This window comes from Scylla paramamosain, chromosome 5 (assembly GCF_035594125.1).
Source record: "Scylla paramamosain isolate STU-SP2022 chromosome 5, ASM3559412v1, whole genome shotgun sequence".
Lineage (NCBI taxonomy): Eukaryota > Metazoa > Arthropoda > Malacostraca > Decapoda > Portunidae > Scylla > Scylla paramamosain.
The window spans coordinates 17,229,192-17,245,348 of record NC_087155.1 but is presented as its reverse complement, the minus strand read 5'-3'; the positions used below and the strand labels follow the sequence as shown (position 1 = coordinate 17,245,348).

General features: G+C 41.6%; 1 protein-coding gene across 3 annotated transcripts in view; it reads left to right on the top strand.

Moving 5' to 3' along the window:
* The first annotated feature begins 2,863 nt into the window (after positions 1 to 2,863).
* The window catches only part of LOC135100602 (high-affinity choline transporter 1-like), a 33,973-nt gene continuing 20,679 nt past the window's right edge, over positions 2,864 to 16,157 (top strand). For 2 of the 3 annotated variants that reach the window (XR_010268811.1, XM_064003665.1), the window contains exons 1-2: positions 2,864 to 3,012; positions 10,305 to 10,484. Coding sequence is in view for 2 of the 3 variants with exons in the window: in XM_064003665.1 (XP_063859735.1) it covers positions 10,319 to 10,484 (166 nt within the window). In the remaining variant the exon portion in view is untranslated. The remainder of the gene's footprint in view (positions 3,013 to 10,304; positions 10,485 to 16,157) is intronic. The other variant, XM_064003664.1, reaches the window with a different exon arrangement.

Below are 16,157 nucleotides of genomic sequence, written 5' to 3'. Positions count from 1 at the left end.
TTTTTCTTCATTAACTTCTGCAACATTCGTGGTCTAAGATCTAATTTTCAATCTGTAGAACATAATCTCTCCTCTTGTAAACCTCATCTTCTTTTCCTCACTGAAACTCAGGTGTCTGAGGCAACTGACAGTAGCTCCTTTTCTGTTCCCTCCTACTTTCTCTATCCTCATTTTCGATCCAAAGCTGGATGTTGCGTTTAAGTGCGCAACGACTTAACCTGCTCTCGTGCCCACGCTCTTGAATCTTTCGAGTTTTCCACCATCTGGCTACGACTACAGAGTCACTCTCAAACTAAATTTATCTGTGCTGTATACCTCTCACCTAACTCCTCTGACTATAAGAAATTCTTTGACTACTTAACTTCCAAAGTGGAGCACATTCTGACTCTCTTCCCTTTTGCAGAGATCTCCATTCTTGGAGACTTCAATGTTCACCACCAGCTTTGACTTTCCTCTCCCTTCACTGACTATCATGGTGAACTAGCCTTCAGCTTTGCTATTCTTTACGACCTAGAGCAGTTGGTGCAACACCCTACTCGTATTCCTGACCGTCTTGGAGATACTCCCAACATTCTTGACCTTTTCCTGACCTCTAATCCTTCTGCTTATGCTGTCACCCTCTCTTCTCCATTGGGCTCCTCCGACCACAATCTCATATCTGTATCTTGTCCTATCGCTCCAATCTCTCCTCAGGATCCCCCTAGGCGAAGGTGTCTCTGGCGTTTTGCCTCTGCTAGTTGGGGGGACCTGAGGAGGTATTTTGCTGATTTTCCTTGGAATGACTACTGCTTCCGTGTCAGAGACCCAAAACCTTTCAAACCTTGGTTTAACACAGCTTGTTCTCGTGCTATACATGATAGAGAGGTGGCCCACAAAAGGTACTTAGCCTTCCATCACCAAAATCTCATGCACTTAATATTTCTGTCCGGAACCATGCCAAGTCTGTTCTCCAATTTGTGGTAGATGGTCACTGTTATACTCCTAAATCTATTAGCAATGGTGTTCCTCAGGGTTCTGTTCTGTCACCCACTCTCTTCTTATTATTCATCAATGACCTTGTAAACCAAACTTCTTGTCCTATCCACTCCTACGCTGATGATACCACCCTGGACTTTTCCACGTCTTTTCATATACGTCCAACCCTTCTGGAAGTAAACATTTCACGCAGGGAAGCCACAGAACGCCTGACTTCTGATCTTTCTAAAATTTCTGATTGGGGCAGAGCAAACTTGGTATTGTTCAATGCCTCAAAAACTCAATTCCTCCATCTATCAACTCGACACAACCTTCCAGACAACTATCCCCTCTTCTTCAATGACACTCAACTGTCTCCCTCTTCTACACTGAACATCCTCGGTCTGTCCTTTACTTATAATCTGAACTGGAAACTTCACATCTCATCTCTAGCTAAAACAGCTTCTATGATGTTAGGTGTTCTGAGACGTCTCCGCCAGTTTTTTCAACCCCCCCAGCTGCTAACTCTGTACAAGGGCCTTATCCGTCCATGTATGGAATATGCTTCACAGGTCTGGAGGGGCTCCACTCATACCGCTCTTCTATACAGGGTGGAATCAAAAGCTTTTCGTCTCATCAACTCCTCTCCTCTAACTGACTGTCTTCAGCCTCTCTCTCATCGCCGCAGTGTTTCATCTCTAGCTGTCTTCTACCGCTATTTTCATGCTAACTGCTCTTCTGATCTTGCTAACTGCATGCCTCCGCTCCTCCCGCAGCCTCGCTGCACAAGACTTTCTTTTTTCTCTCACCCCTATTCTGTCCACCTCTCTAATGCAAGAATTAACCAGTATTCTCAATCATTCATCCCTTTCTCTAGTAAACTCTGGAACTCCCAGCCTGCTTCTGTATTTCCACCTTCCTATGACTTGAATTCCTTCAAGAGGGAGGTTTCAAGACACTTATCCTTCAGTTTTTGACTACCTCTTTGGACCCTTTCCTGGGACTGGCATCTTAGTGGGTTTTTTTTTTTTTCTTTTTCATTGGATTTTTGTTGCCCTTGGCCAGTGTTCCTCCTACATAAAAAAAAAAAAAAACACCACCACCACCGCGACGGTGGGTAGACATGAACCGTAGAGATTTTATATTATTATTATTATTATTATTATTATTATTATTATTATTATTATTATTATTATTTAACATAACAAGGACTCTGGTCAAGAATAACAAAAACTGTCGGATACCAGTTTCCTATTAAGGTGGCAATTAAAAGACAGATAAAAAAAAAAAACATCTAGGCGAATGTCTTGAAGGAACATGCACTGTATCTGTTCAGCTCCGTAGTGACTTCCGTCCTTATCTTTACAAATATCATCAATGTGGCCTCATAGTAAACAAACAATGGTGTCCCTACGCGAATCAGATTATATATTTACCTATCTCTGAGGCAAGCACATACTTGACACGTCTAATGAACCTCACCTGTAGATTCTGCGAAGCTTCCAATCCTAACAACCTTGAGCCATTATTGTGGCCTTGCTTGATATGCCGTCGGTGACATGCTTCCACCAAATAAGAGAGTCCTTAGTGCTGTGTCATTATCTGCTTATATGTGATAATCCAGATAAGAAGAAGCATCCGTATGCAAAAACGCTACATACATACGAGGTGGGAGTGGTATTAATTCATCTCTCTCTCTCTCTCTCTCTCTCTCTCTCTCTCTCTCTCTCTCTCTCTCTCTCTCTCTCTCTCTCTCTCTCTACGCCATGCACAGATACTTGTTGCCACTGATTTGTGACTCCCATTCAGAGATAAGCACCTTCTTGAGACCCTGTAACCTCCTCAATCTGATGCAACCTGCTCTCCTTGAGAAGTTCTGAGTCAATTGCTGCTGTCATTCACGCCAAGAGTACCTGCAGCCTCCGCCAAAAAATTCCGGGTGAAAGGTAGCAAGAGGGTGTTCGGCGTCGTGTCGCTGCTCTGAAGTGGTGGCTTGGTTGGAGGTTTGCCACCTTGCGACTCAGTTCTACACTGGCACGCTTAGGACCCACAACGCCGGTAAGCCTCGGGCAGTTCGCGCCGCTGTACTGCAGTAGACTAAGATATGTAGATGAATATAATTTTTGTATATGATAAAAACAAAAGTTGAATGTGACCAAGATATTTAGTACGTAATAGTGACTCCACTTGATGATGTGGACGTTAACAATACTTAGCGTTCCTCGCAATGCAGTAATGTGTAGATTATTCGACACCTTTTAGTGTTGTAGATTCTGTCAAGGCAATATAAATCGACGTCTTCACCTGGAAAACTATAAAGTGTAGGTGTGGCGTCTGTTAATTACCGTACGTATATTCTTCTCTCTCTCTCTCTCTCTCTCTCTCTCTCTCTCTCTCTCTCTCTCTCTCTCTCTCTCTCTCTCTCTCTCTCTCTCTTTCTTATACATGTGTGTGTGTGTGTGTGTGTGTGTGTGTGTGTGTGTGTGTGTGTGTGTGTGTGTGTGTGTGTATGTGTGTGTGTGTTGACTCAGACTGTTTTTCTATTATTATTGAAAATCATCCGCCGACACACTTGATTTGACAATCATAACTATTCTACTATTCTTCCTTTTTGCTTTTATCTTTTTATTTGGTTGTGCTTTCCCTTCGTTTGTTCATAAGTCCTTCAAATTGAATGCAAGTATTACTACCATTACAATAGGCACGGACGAGATTATTAATGCACTCAGAATAAAGTGCGACATTTAAATAGAAATCTCATAGATCGCTAAAAAGATGTTTGATTTCTCATACTTCTTATCTAATTACTATTTTCTCAGCAGTTACTACTGGATTAACAGTTTTCCTTTTATATTTTTCGTTGGAATTATAATTTGGCGGTAAAACTTTACGTAAATGTTTTTTTACGAAACACCCGAAGGTCATAAAAACAAGTGACAGCGAAGACCAAGCTGTGCATTTATAACCATAAAAAAAAAGTAAATAGATACCATGGTGAATAAACGAAATATTCATGAATTGAATCGGTAAGTGCTGAAATGTGTACGCTAATAATACACTTGTAAGTCGAAGAACAGGGGGGAGGAAAACTCTAGAAGACAGGATCGTAGACCAAAAATAGTCAAGGTAAAAGGTTCGCTCTTACAAAACATCTCGCGAATCTCCAACGCGCCGCCACAACAAATACTTTCGTCGCAACTCAACTTTTCGCATCATAAAAGTACACAAAATAAACAAGTAATCAATCGAGCGATATTTTGGGGCGACTCCAGTACTACAAGTATTTGCTTATACCTGTCGTTCCTGAGATAACTGGAATTATAATCTTAATTCTCATTCATCTCTTGTTGGAATGTTTCTTCTAAATCCGACAAGGAAATGCGTTCATAATGTCCCTGTCTTCAGCAGAGCTACTAAAAACTATGAAATGTGATTATATTATTATTTTTTTTTTTACCATACAAGACCGCAGAAAAAAAAAAGCTAAATTGTATTACATTCAATACCGAGCTTGTTTAAAATATTTGTAACCTTGATGCATATCCCCCCCCCCCTCTCTCTCTCTCTCTCTCTCTCTCTCTCTCTCTCTCTCTCTCTCTCTCTCTCTCTCTCTCTCTCTCTCTCTCTCTCTCTCTTTAAATGTGTTTGTATGTTGTCTTCTTTTCCCTTGGCGCTTAGCGATAACACATCTAATCAACAACTCCAAACATGTAGACTTTTCATAAAATCAACTGTGAATCTGTTAATAATAATAAATAATAATAATAATAAATACTTTATTGTCACGTATAATACATGAAAATTGCTTCATGAGCTCTCAGTAAAAGTGATAAAACCACACATACGTCATACACTCCTCGTACTACTCACACACATTGGTCATTTACAGGCCACAGGAACAAACCCGGTCTGTGCTACTGGTAGATTGTCTGTTGTTCATTTAACATTTTAATACTGCTAGGTACAAAAGATCTTGAATATCTTGATGTTCTACAGTATAATGACCTCAACCTTCTTCCAGAGGGTAACATTTGATAATATTGGTTTAAAGGATGAATGGGATCATGTCGTACTACCTCACATCTCCGGACAACTGCTTTATTATAAATTTCTACAAGAGGGATGATGTTCTCAACCCCAAGTTTCCCACAATTTTTCATTATTGTTGTCTATTATAGTTCTGTAGGAAAGAAACGATAACAGTACTACTATCCTATGTGTGTGTGTGTGTGTGTGTGTGTGTGTGTGTGTGTGTGTGTGTGATTGACTTTTTTTTTACAATGCTCAATTCTCTTTTAATAGAAAAATATCCACGGTATATTACAATGATAAGATTTCATTACTCGGTTGGCTCGCAATGAGGTGCTTTACATAATCCTCTCCCAAATTGTTTCTCACAGTTTGGTTTGCAAGTCGCGGAGAATTATCTTACCAACAATGCCATTTTTCTAACTGTTCCCTAATTAATTTCTGTTCAGCGTTTGTCTACGTGAATTCATTCCGGCAAAACGTCTCATCTCATACGTCTATCACGCTACATATCTGGATTAGCTACATTTTTTCAAATTATCTTTATCAGTAATGCTATTTTTCTAACTGTTCCTAGTTAATTTCTGTTCAGCGTTTAATTACGTCAATTCATCCCGGCGAAAAGTCTCATCTCGTGTCTTTATCATGCCATATGTCTGCGCTAGCTCCGTTTTTTTATCACTAATCGTCCATTTAGTGGACGATTAGTCCATTAAATGGACGATTGGATGATTAATTGCTTCTGCATAAGGAGCCAACTATATGGAGACGTGTTAGCCATTTACGTCATACATATGGTATGTATTTTTTGCAGAAAGACTTAGCGCTAAAAAGAAAAAAAAAAAAAACAGAAAAGGACATTTCTTATTACCTCTCTTTACTTTCAAATGACCTGCTTCCTCGCTCGCGGGTGTGCTCTGTCACCCCATCCTGTCTCGACTCATATAATTTGCACACTGGAATGTTGCTGCCATCGGTGCCAGACATTTGTGAAAAACTGTACAGGCTGAGCAGTGCAAGGAACTTTGCTGTGGACATCATGTAAGAGATAGAAGTAAATGAATGAATGACACAATGAATAAAGAAAAATATATAGACGAATAAATAAATGAGAAAATAGATAAATAAATAGATAAATAAATAAATAAATAAAGAAGTAAACAAACAAATGAATAAATAAATTAACCAATAAATAAACATTTCCAGTTTTAGTTTGGCAACAGAACCATCATTGCCCACACGCGGAACTGCTCAGGTCACGCTGAGGTCACGCTCACTCTGATCGAGGTGCATTGCTACAGTAGGGAGTGTATCCACAACTGTCAGCGACTGTGTTCTCGGTATAAGTATTCTTTTGTCTAAAGTGGTACCAGGGTATGTGTTTTGCCGTGCAACAGTTGCATATCGCACGGCATCTTTTCCAACACAATGCATGGTGAAGCATAACTTTCCATCTTCCAGGATTTGCATGTCCAGTAAATAGAACTGGCCACGTTCATTTGGATTTAGATACAGGACAACGAGAACACACAGTAAAGTAGCTATAATACCAGCTAGCTAAATAACAGCTATGAAGGCAGCTGCAATGGTAGGATTAAATAGATACGATTTAAGATTCAGTCACGGATAAAACAACAGAGTACGTACATTCACCGGATGTCAGGTCACACATTCACATGACAACACTGGATATGAGTCAGACGGCATGTATGAAACTTACGAGCTTCATCCTGCTGACCACTACGGAATAAACATTGACGGGTACAGGTTGCAGAGTCAGGGTCGGCAATTCCGAAAAAATTGCCTAGTTCAAGAAACAGAGGCCAGGAATTATTCACTTCACCAGTTGGACAAATGAGTGCACGTTTTACGAAATGAGTGGTTATATTGTACATTTTGTGAAATGAGGAACTGACTGCACGTTTCGTGAAATGTAGTCAAATGACCAATTTCGTAAAACGAGTAAATACACAAGTGGGTTGAACACACACACACACACACACACACACACACACACACACACACACACACAGATCAAAGCTGGCGTTTCTCCTGGTGAGGAACGCAACACCAGGCACAGAATGGAGGGAACAGCGTTGCTTTGTACAATATTTAGAAGCATTACATTTCGCAATGATACCACGTAGGTGCGGGTGGAAGGAAGGCTGTAATGGCCTGCAGCTCCGCCGCCACAGCGCCAGTGTTGGCTCGTCGACCAGCCATACCCACCTATTGCATACTATTTTTAGAGTGTCCCCGACTAACCGGCCCATCACTTCCCTGGCACATTCCCTCTTCTTGATAACCGCCCACGGCTGAGCCTGAGCCATAAGTACCCCCGCACCCACGCCCATACCGATGCACCTCCCGCCCCGACAAGCACATACACATACAAAATGCACCTGCTCAGGGACCAGAGGCCGCTGCTGACACACGGTGAAATGAAGCGTCAAGTGGTTCAAAAAAGCCGCGCCCACACTACGCAGTGGTATAGGCTCAGCAGAACGGCGGGATATTAATTTTGTTCACTCTTCCACAGTTACGTCTGAGCTTGCTGCTCACCTGTATTATTTGGATGATAACCAATCATGCAATGCATATATTGAGAGCCCTTAGCCTATGCATATAAATATTAATGATAGTATATTTCTCAAGCAAATGGTAATACATATAAAATGTGCACTAGATCTAACTTATGAAAAGAAAAAAAAAACACACACAAAAAAAAAAACAAAAAAAAAAACATTATGATTAGAAAACCCAGAAAATTGGTATACAGTTTTAGTTCAACCCCTGATGGGAAATAAGCATGGCGGACAGCCGACTGAAAGTAGCGAGAGTAATATGAGCAGAACTGCAGTTTTAGTTGACCTGCAGAGGCAATAATTTATATCCCAAGGCCCGTATTCTACATAGTGCTTATGGTTGAGAGTATTAGGCACCGCGAGATAGTGAGATAGTAGATCTGCAGAGGCAATAATTTATATCCCCGGAGAGTATAAGGCCCCATGGGGTAGTGAGGCCCATCATGATCCATCCATCTTGACCATACCGTTGTGATCCCGAGTCCCAGGGAGGTGGGGATGCGGCCAATTGGTTTGACGTTCAGTGTGACCAGCATGGGTGGGCAGGACGGCGCCAGCCAGCCAAAAAGGGCCTAGCACGCAGATACCTTTGGCTAGTGTGACCTAAGCTTTAATAAGAAGTCACGTCATGCTGCCAAGGAATAAGTCACTTCGACATGTATGTTATGGAGTCCCTCTCTCTCTCTCTCTCTCTCTCTCTCTCTCTCTCTCTCTCTCTCTTACACAGGATTCTTTCTTGACCCATTTGCAACTACTATCCTTGTAGGTGAAAAGTCATTTAAGATTTACAAGGCCGTTCAAGTCTGAAGGTCTTGACGTACAGAATTCGTGTGTACATAGATAGCAACGCCATGCAGTCAGAGTGAGCGGGTCCGCGTGACGGTAGCGGCGCCTGTCTTCCGCGCCAAACCCGACGGGAAAGAATAAAAAAACTCCACGTGACCCATATTTCACGTAACATCAAGTCAGTTACTGCTGAGTAGACACGTGATATTGGAATTTCATTTCATAGCCTGTTTGTAAATTAGATAACATTCTTGACTACTTTAATGAGAAACATGAAAGGAAACTGATGCGTCTTGAGACTGCACTGAACATTTTACGACTACGATATCACGTTTCATTGCAAACACAACGTCATCTGGGCAGACACTAATTATCCTGGCACGTATTATCCTTGGCAGGGCTGTGTAGGGCAGAGGGAGGTCAACGGGCTCAGCTATAATTTATCAAGCTCTCATGGAGGTTATAAAGATCTACATGCGTGTTATTGCAATTCTAATGATATTTGAAAAAAAGGATTCTGCATCGTTAAAGTAAAAAAAAAAAAGACACTGAAGAGAACCCGACTAATCATCTCTGTACTCCTTGGATATAACCTTAATGAAAGCCACAAAAAACAGGCTCTAGGGGAAGTTAAGGTCTTCATGGGTGTTACCACAGTTCTAATGGTATCTCAAGAATAATTTTGCATCATCAGTTAGAGAAGAAAGAACATTCAAGAGAACGCAACTATCCGTGTGATATTTTAAAAACCGCACCAAAAACGTTTCAAAACATAAGCATGGTCTTTAAGTTTCAAATTTTCTTTAATTTTTGAGATATTTTCGCAATCTCATTTCTGTACTTATTTGACAGTCTGACTCGACCGCATGTGTGTGCCCAATAATGCTGATGTTGGGAAAATTACTCTCTGATCATGATGCTTAGAATTTTTACTGAGAAAGATGGTAAGAAATAAATTCTGGGAGGAAAATTAATGACTCAAAAATTTTCTTGAAGATCTAACCGGGAGCTGGCAGAGCACTGATTTATGACACAATAATTTTCCTTCCCGTTAGATCGGATGATACCACAAATCCACATTCTTGCCTACCAGTTTCTTTTTTTTTTTATGAAGCAACCTGCATAAATGAAGGTTATTACCGCCTTAACCCTTGTAGAATCATCCTGACACACGTGGCTCCTGCCTATAATTCCTACTTTTTTTCTTTTCTTCACGCCAAGTGTTAGTAGCATCGAAGAGCCAAGACACGTGGCAAGAAGGTCGCTAACCTTCATTTCCGTAAACATACCTCTTAAGGTTTGGCGTGAGGGGCACATCCGAAATGCTGCCTGAATACCTCATGTGAGAGTTTTTGTTCCTGTGGCAGGATGTGTGACACCTGTGAACACTGATACTGGGTAGTTTTATAGGTCTCAGCCAACTACTTAAAGGTGACTTTGTAGCAGACAACTTGTCAGCCTGAATAAGAGATGCATAGGTAGGGTAGTAAGTTTGTTCCCGTGTCGGCCAATAGAAAACTGTGATATCAACAATGCAGTTACACTCACTCGCTCAGGCCGTTAATCCTCGTGGCCTCTGTGTTTTTTTCTTTTTTTTTATGTAGGAAGGACACTGGAGTGCGGTGTCCAGTCTTACAATATATAACTTTTACTTACAAATTTTTATAGCAGGATCTATACATTACCTCATTAAGTGAACAATTCATGGATGATTTATTATATGTATTCTTGTTATTTGTCTCTAGTTGACTACAGTCTACCTTTTCTGTTCTCCCTTTTTCTTGATATTTTATACAAAATAAATTTTTAGCTTTGGCAGGAATGATAATTACATGGTTTACTGACAGAGTTGGTGCCACTCACTGTTGATTGGTGATGATGGTGTGCAATGACCCCGCGAGGACGGTCTTATATATTACATGAGTCTCAACTGTTTTGTTGTGTGCGCAGGTCTACAAGTCAAGATGCTGAACATACCGGGCCTTGCGGGCATCATCGTCTTCTACCTGCTCATCCTTGGGATCGGCATCTATGCAGCATGGAGGCGACGCAACAAGGGAGGCAAGTCCGAGGAGGTTATGCTCGCAGGACGCTCCATTGGGCCTCTGGTCGGCATCCTGACCATGACGGGTGAGTACCGCAATGCTGCCTAATGGCTTGACCATGTACTGAGACAGAGGCTTATGGAAAAATAGTTAGTGATTGGGTTCTCCTTCCATGGTGTCTTCATACTTACTTATTTTATTTTTCATTTATCTATTTTTTTTCTGAGTAGAGGTTAACACGCTCAGCTCACAACCGAGAAATACCAAGTTCACATCCCAGCCCAGGTGGAGGCAAATTGAGGGGGGTTTGTCCTTTCACAGTGCAGACCTCGTTTATGTAACACTACGGGGCATAAGCGGAGGAGTTACAAATTTGTTCCCCATCAGGAGTGGAACGCGAGCGTATCCTGCTACATGCGCGCACGTGTGTGTGTGTGTGTGTGTGTGTGTGTGTGTGTGTCTTTCATGAGCTCATAGCTGGCATACATTAAACACATAGGGATAAATAAAGCGGCTCAAGGTGCTCTCATGCACTGGCCCTTTGCCACATGAACTACCTCTGCTGTCTTCGACGTGACTGACTCCCACACCTTGCCAGTGACCGTGACTGAGACAGATGACAGCGTCTGGCTATGTACAATACGTCACGCCATAACTTGAAAACTGACAGGAACATAATATTCCGTGTTGGAGTGCTCGCCACAAGAAGAAGGTGAAAAAAAAAAAAAAAGGGAACCGCTGATGCATTGTATTGTTAAACTTGCTGCCTGCGGGACTGTCAACTCATTAGTGGCTCGAACTGCGAGTCTGCTCGGAGACACTTCACTGGTGCCTCACACCGAACTCAAACTTAATGAGCGAGCAACATCAGTATGTGCCTAGGTCACCCACCATGTGGCAAAGTGTATGATTGTTTCTTTTGTATTTTTATGGGACTCTTATAAGTATTTGTATGATTTTGCGAGTGTGGAGGCGGCAATGAGTTTTCTTTATATCAGGCAGCTATCAACGGATTTCCATTTAGCACAAATGATTTTTACCCAAGATATTAAGCGGGTTGTTGACCATAATGGAAGCGAAATACTATTGCTGAATCTCACGAGAAAGGCGTCCAGTCGCTTGTACTCATGGTCAGTGTGACGTTGCCATAGTGACAACAATATGACCTGATCCTCTTCTTACATAGAGTACATGGGAACAATTAAAGAATCATGAATGAAATCAAATTAACTATACTTAACACCTCCCCACCCACACACACGTAATAACTTGTTTCCACAATTGGCACATGCGTGGGTCGAGTACTGTCCTACAAGCTGACTTGGCAAGGAAGGCACTGTTGTAGTGAGAAAAGGAGGACACCGCGATGTAGAAGTACCGCCAACTTTACCATAGATGCGGATATTTGGATCTCGGCTTGAGTTAATGGACGGCGCGGAAGTTTCTTTTCTTCCTCTTTCTACCTTCTTAGGTCACTGTCTCCCTGGTTCACCTTTTTCTTACGTTAGAGGAGCTCTTATCTGGGGCTACGAAAAGGAGGAGGAAAAAGGCCCACTGAGGTGCTAGTCCTTAAAGCAAGGAGCTTGGAAGTTCTTAAGTTTTCCAGAAAAGGGATGAAAGACTGAGAATACTAGTTAACTCTTCCATTTGGCAGGTGGACATAATAAGGATGAGAGAAAGCAGAAAGTCTTGTGCACGCTCGGGTCTCTTCACTTGTTCCAATACCAGTATGAGACTAAAATCAGAATGATGATCTTGTTTCGTAACTTGTCCCAAACTTTAAGTGTGCGTGACGTGGCGTAAGGTGCAGACTATAACGCTGCCACCAAATGGATCACATTAATTATTGTAATGACCCACTTGGAGAGGATCCAGACAGGTGAAGGTACTCTTGTCAAGGATAATAACAACAATAATAATAATAATAATAATAATAATAATAATAATAATAATGATGATGATGATGATGATGATGATGATGATGATGATGATGATGATGATGATGATGATGATGATGATGATAATAATAATAATAATAATAATAATAATAATAATTATAATAATAATAATAATCATAATATCATCATCATCATCACTATCATTACTGTACTACTTTTGTTGTTATCATTCCTGCGACAGCACCTGAGACCAAAATTGCACTGGTATATCACAACTCAGGCCATGCATAACCTTTCTCATTGGCGGAGATACCCGAGGTGGCCCCCGTACACTGTCTGGCCTCCTGCCACAAGCAAGAGGCGTGACTGATTCCCTCATGTTACCTGTGACACCGAGACAGGCATATGCATGGCAGCTATTTGGAATGCAGGTCTCGCCACTAACACACGGCCAGCTGAACTTTATGTGTTTATGACCAGTATTCTAAAACGCTTCGCTCTCTCACCACGATCATTTTCAAGAGCCACAGAGGTAATTAGCCGGGTTTCCAAGAGTGTTTCTCTTGTTCATATAGTAGAAATGTTGTTAATATGTCACTAAAACCATAAAAGCATTCTTAAAAACTTGCGTAACCTCAACCAGAACCTTTTGAAGGTAGTGGAGGTGCTGCCAGTAGTATTTCAAAATATGGTCCTATATATTACAAAGTGGACTAGAAAAGCTGTAGAGACAAGAAATTTCGTTATATGAGAGGGTGCGTTGGAGTGCTCGCTGCGTCAACAAGGTCACTGGATTTGCCGATGTTTCTAAATCGTCAATGGGACAAAACTAACAATAGACAGGAGTAGTAGGTGTGCTGTATCCTGTGTTCTCTGACATGAAGGCCAAGGGTGTCAAGGTACGCTCTATTTGTGCTCGCTATGCACGATAATTATAAATTGCGCCACAGGGATACAATGTGAGAGCAGAAAGGCACGGTTCGTTGCACTCCACTAAAATATGAGCTGATTCTGCTTAAACTGAAGCTCAAGAACACATCGAAACCTTATTTATGCTCCGTCCACACAGTACCGAGGGGACACATTCTCAAACATTCTGGTGTCTTTCCTTGACTAGTTTAAACAGGCTCTCGACATCTCCATAAATCGCTATAAATGGGTTTTCAGGATAGTGATGATTCCTTTACATGGATTTTGCATCATGAGTGATAAATAAAACACCATTAAGAACCCGACTAATGAACTCTGTGTCTTTTGAAAATAGTCTTCATGAGAGCTTAAAAAACCGTAAAATATAGGTCAAGGCTGACTGGTCGAGGCTCGGGAGGCGAGCGACAAGACCGACGTGACCGACATACATCCAAATCGCAGCACTTCGGTCTTTCAGTAGCGATGGCTCGGCGACCTTCACGTCAACTACTGTCACGTCACCACCACCGCCATTGCTACTAACTCTGTCACAACCACCACTGTTACTACCAACGCTGTCACAACCACCACCATCACAACTAACTGTCACAGCCACCAACAACACCATGACCACCACTTCTCATAATCATCATCACCACCACTATCACTACCAGCATTATGAAAATTGTAAGATACTCTTTTGTCTCCTACTCTCTGTCCTTTCAGTCTTTAATTCTTTCTATTACCTTCTCTTGTATATCAAATTTTACTCCTAGTAATATATAAATCCCGTGTAAAGAGAGAGTGAGAGACCGAGGGATATGGTATGACTTGACTTTAGATGGGTATTGAACTAAACATCTTTTAGTGCCTATTAAACTTCTTGTGCCTACTTTCTCAGGGCTAATAAGTCTGCATCTCATTAGTAACACTACCGCTTAATAGTTCAATGTCATATTTTGCGATTTCAAGTGTTCCCCGTATGCCACACTCTCAATTTCACCATTTCGTCGCGTGATCGGCCGACGAGGTAGTAGTAGCACGTGTGCCTAATTTGTCCTTTGCACGAGAGTTTATCATGTTCCGAGAAGTAAGACAACATAATTAGGTTGAAGGGCATCCTGCTGCGCCATTTGTGATCTGAAAATCTGGCACGTGAGTCCACCTGCCCTCATCTCAGCGTGCGACCTAGAACCTTTACCTCTCGCCCTTACCCTTTCTCCTCCTCCCGACTGGTGGTACTTGAGGCTTCAAAACTGCCATCTTTACTTAACACGGCAAGCTCTTCCATCTGAGTGGCCAAATTGTAATAATAATAATAATAATAAAAAAGGCGAGTGACTCAGGCCTAGATGTATAAACAGATCTACTTGTTTGATCCACTGGGGTGCTGCAGGCGGCCAACCTCGCCTACATATTTTCTTTGCTATAGGTTTGTTTTTCTTCCTCCCCCCCTCCCCCTTCCTTCCTTTTCTTAAGCTCCCTCTTCCCGGCTCCTTGGCTGGCGCGTAGCTGCAGTTTGGCTGAGGTAGCAGTCTGCAGTGCCAGGAGAGGGGGGCGTAGCACCAGTGTTGCTATTACGGACGCCACAGTCATTGAAAGGAGAGATGAAGAAACACCTCAGCGAAATTCTAAGTCATCATTGTATATATTTAACTTTTCAATCACCCCTGATGCGCTGGTGTATTATGTCGTAAGGCGTCGCTATTCGATGCCTTACGACACATTCTTGCGGTTATTAAGAGAACCTAAAATGAGTATGTTGCTATTGATGACCAGCTTGTATCGTAAGCTAAACCTGACCTCTATGAATTTATTCTTGATTTGGTTGTTCTTTCCATGCTTCATGTTTCCATAAATACTTATTTTAAGGTTTCAAATAAATACTGACACCACTTAATACATGAAAGAGTATCTCTTACTTCTGGCCTTAAGCAAAATCGTATTTTGGCATAGAGTAACTCTAATAAAAAAGCAGATTTTTTTTCTTTAAATATACGAGCTTAAATGTATAGAGTTGCTGGCACCGTGAATGCCACAAGGGTATAAAAGAAAGTACGATTTATTTTATTCATTAAACAAGAAAAAAACAATTAATTAAGACAGTAGTCGATCATCTTCGTATTTAGACGAGTTACTGTCCTTGAAGTAACGCTCTGTAAGCAGCCTGCCTTTCCTAACAACACTTTGCCCCACACTTGCCCATAATCATCCCTCAAAAACGCGTGTAATGAATTTCAGCACCAGCAGTAATAACATTTGAGATTAGGATGCACTACTTTTAGTTGAAATACTGAACCGTTCTCAGACCGTCAGTGGAGCTCCCCATCAGGAAAAAGGCTTCCATGGTAGACAACAAGGCCAAGAGGTCCTTTCTCTTCACAACCTTTCTGAAGCAACACCCGCATTTTTAGAAGCAATTCGTCACTCCATGTAACGAGCCAGCAACCCAAATCCTGCTGTAAAATGAGGAAAGATGTCTTGCCACAATGAAACATATCTCTAAACTTGATGTATTATATACATTTTATAACCTTCTGCCGGATCAGCCACTTAATTCATGTGCTAACACGAAATAGTACGATGTTAGTTTTAATTTTAATAAACCCCATTGTCTGTCAGCGTGCCGTCATGCCGCTCCAAGACCCGTGCAGCGCCCCAGCAGGGAGGGTGGACAAGGGGCACCCGGAAACTGCTGCTGGTCGATGTAACAATTGTGCATATACGTAGAAATCATGGAGCTAAATTTCGCTTAATTTTCAGTGCCAGCATATTTAAAAGAGGATCAGCTGCGGCCTAGAGCTCATGTGCCCTTGTCTATTGAGGTGGCTTTAGTTTCGTCAAGGACAAATTGGTATTAAAAGCTCGATGAATTTAATTTGAGACTAGGCCGTGAAATAGATATAGTTCCTGAGGTATGAGAAGTGAACATCATCCACCAACTTACATTA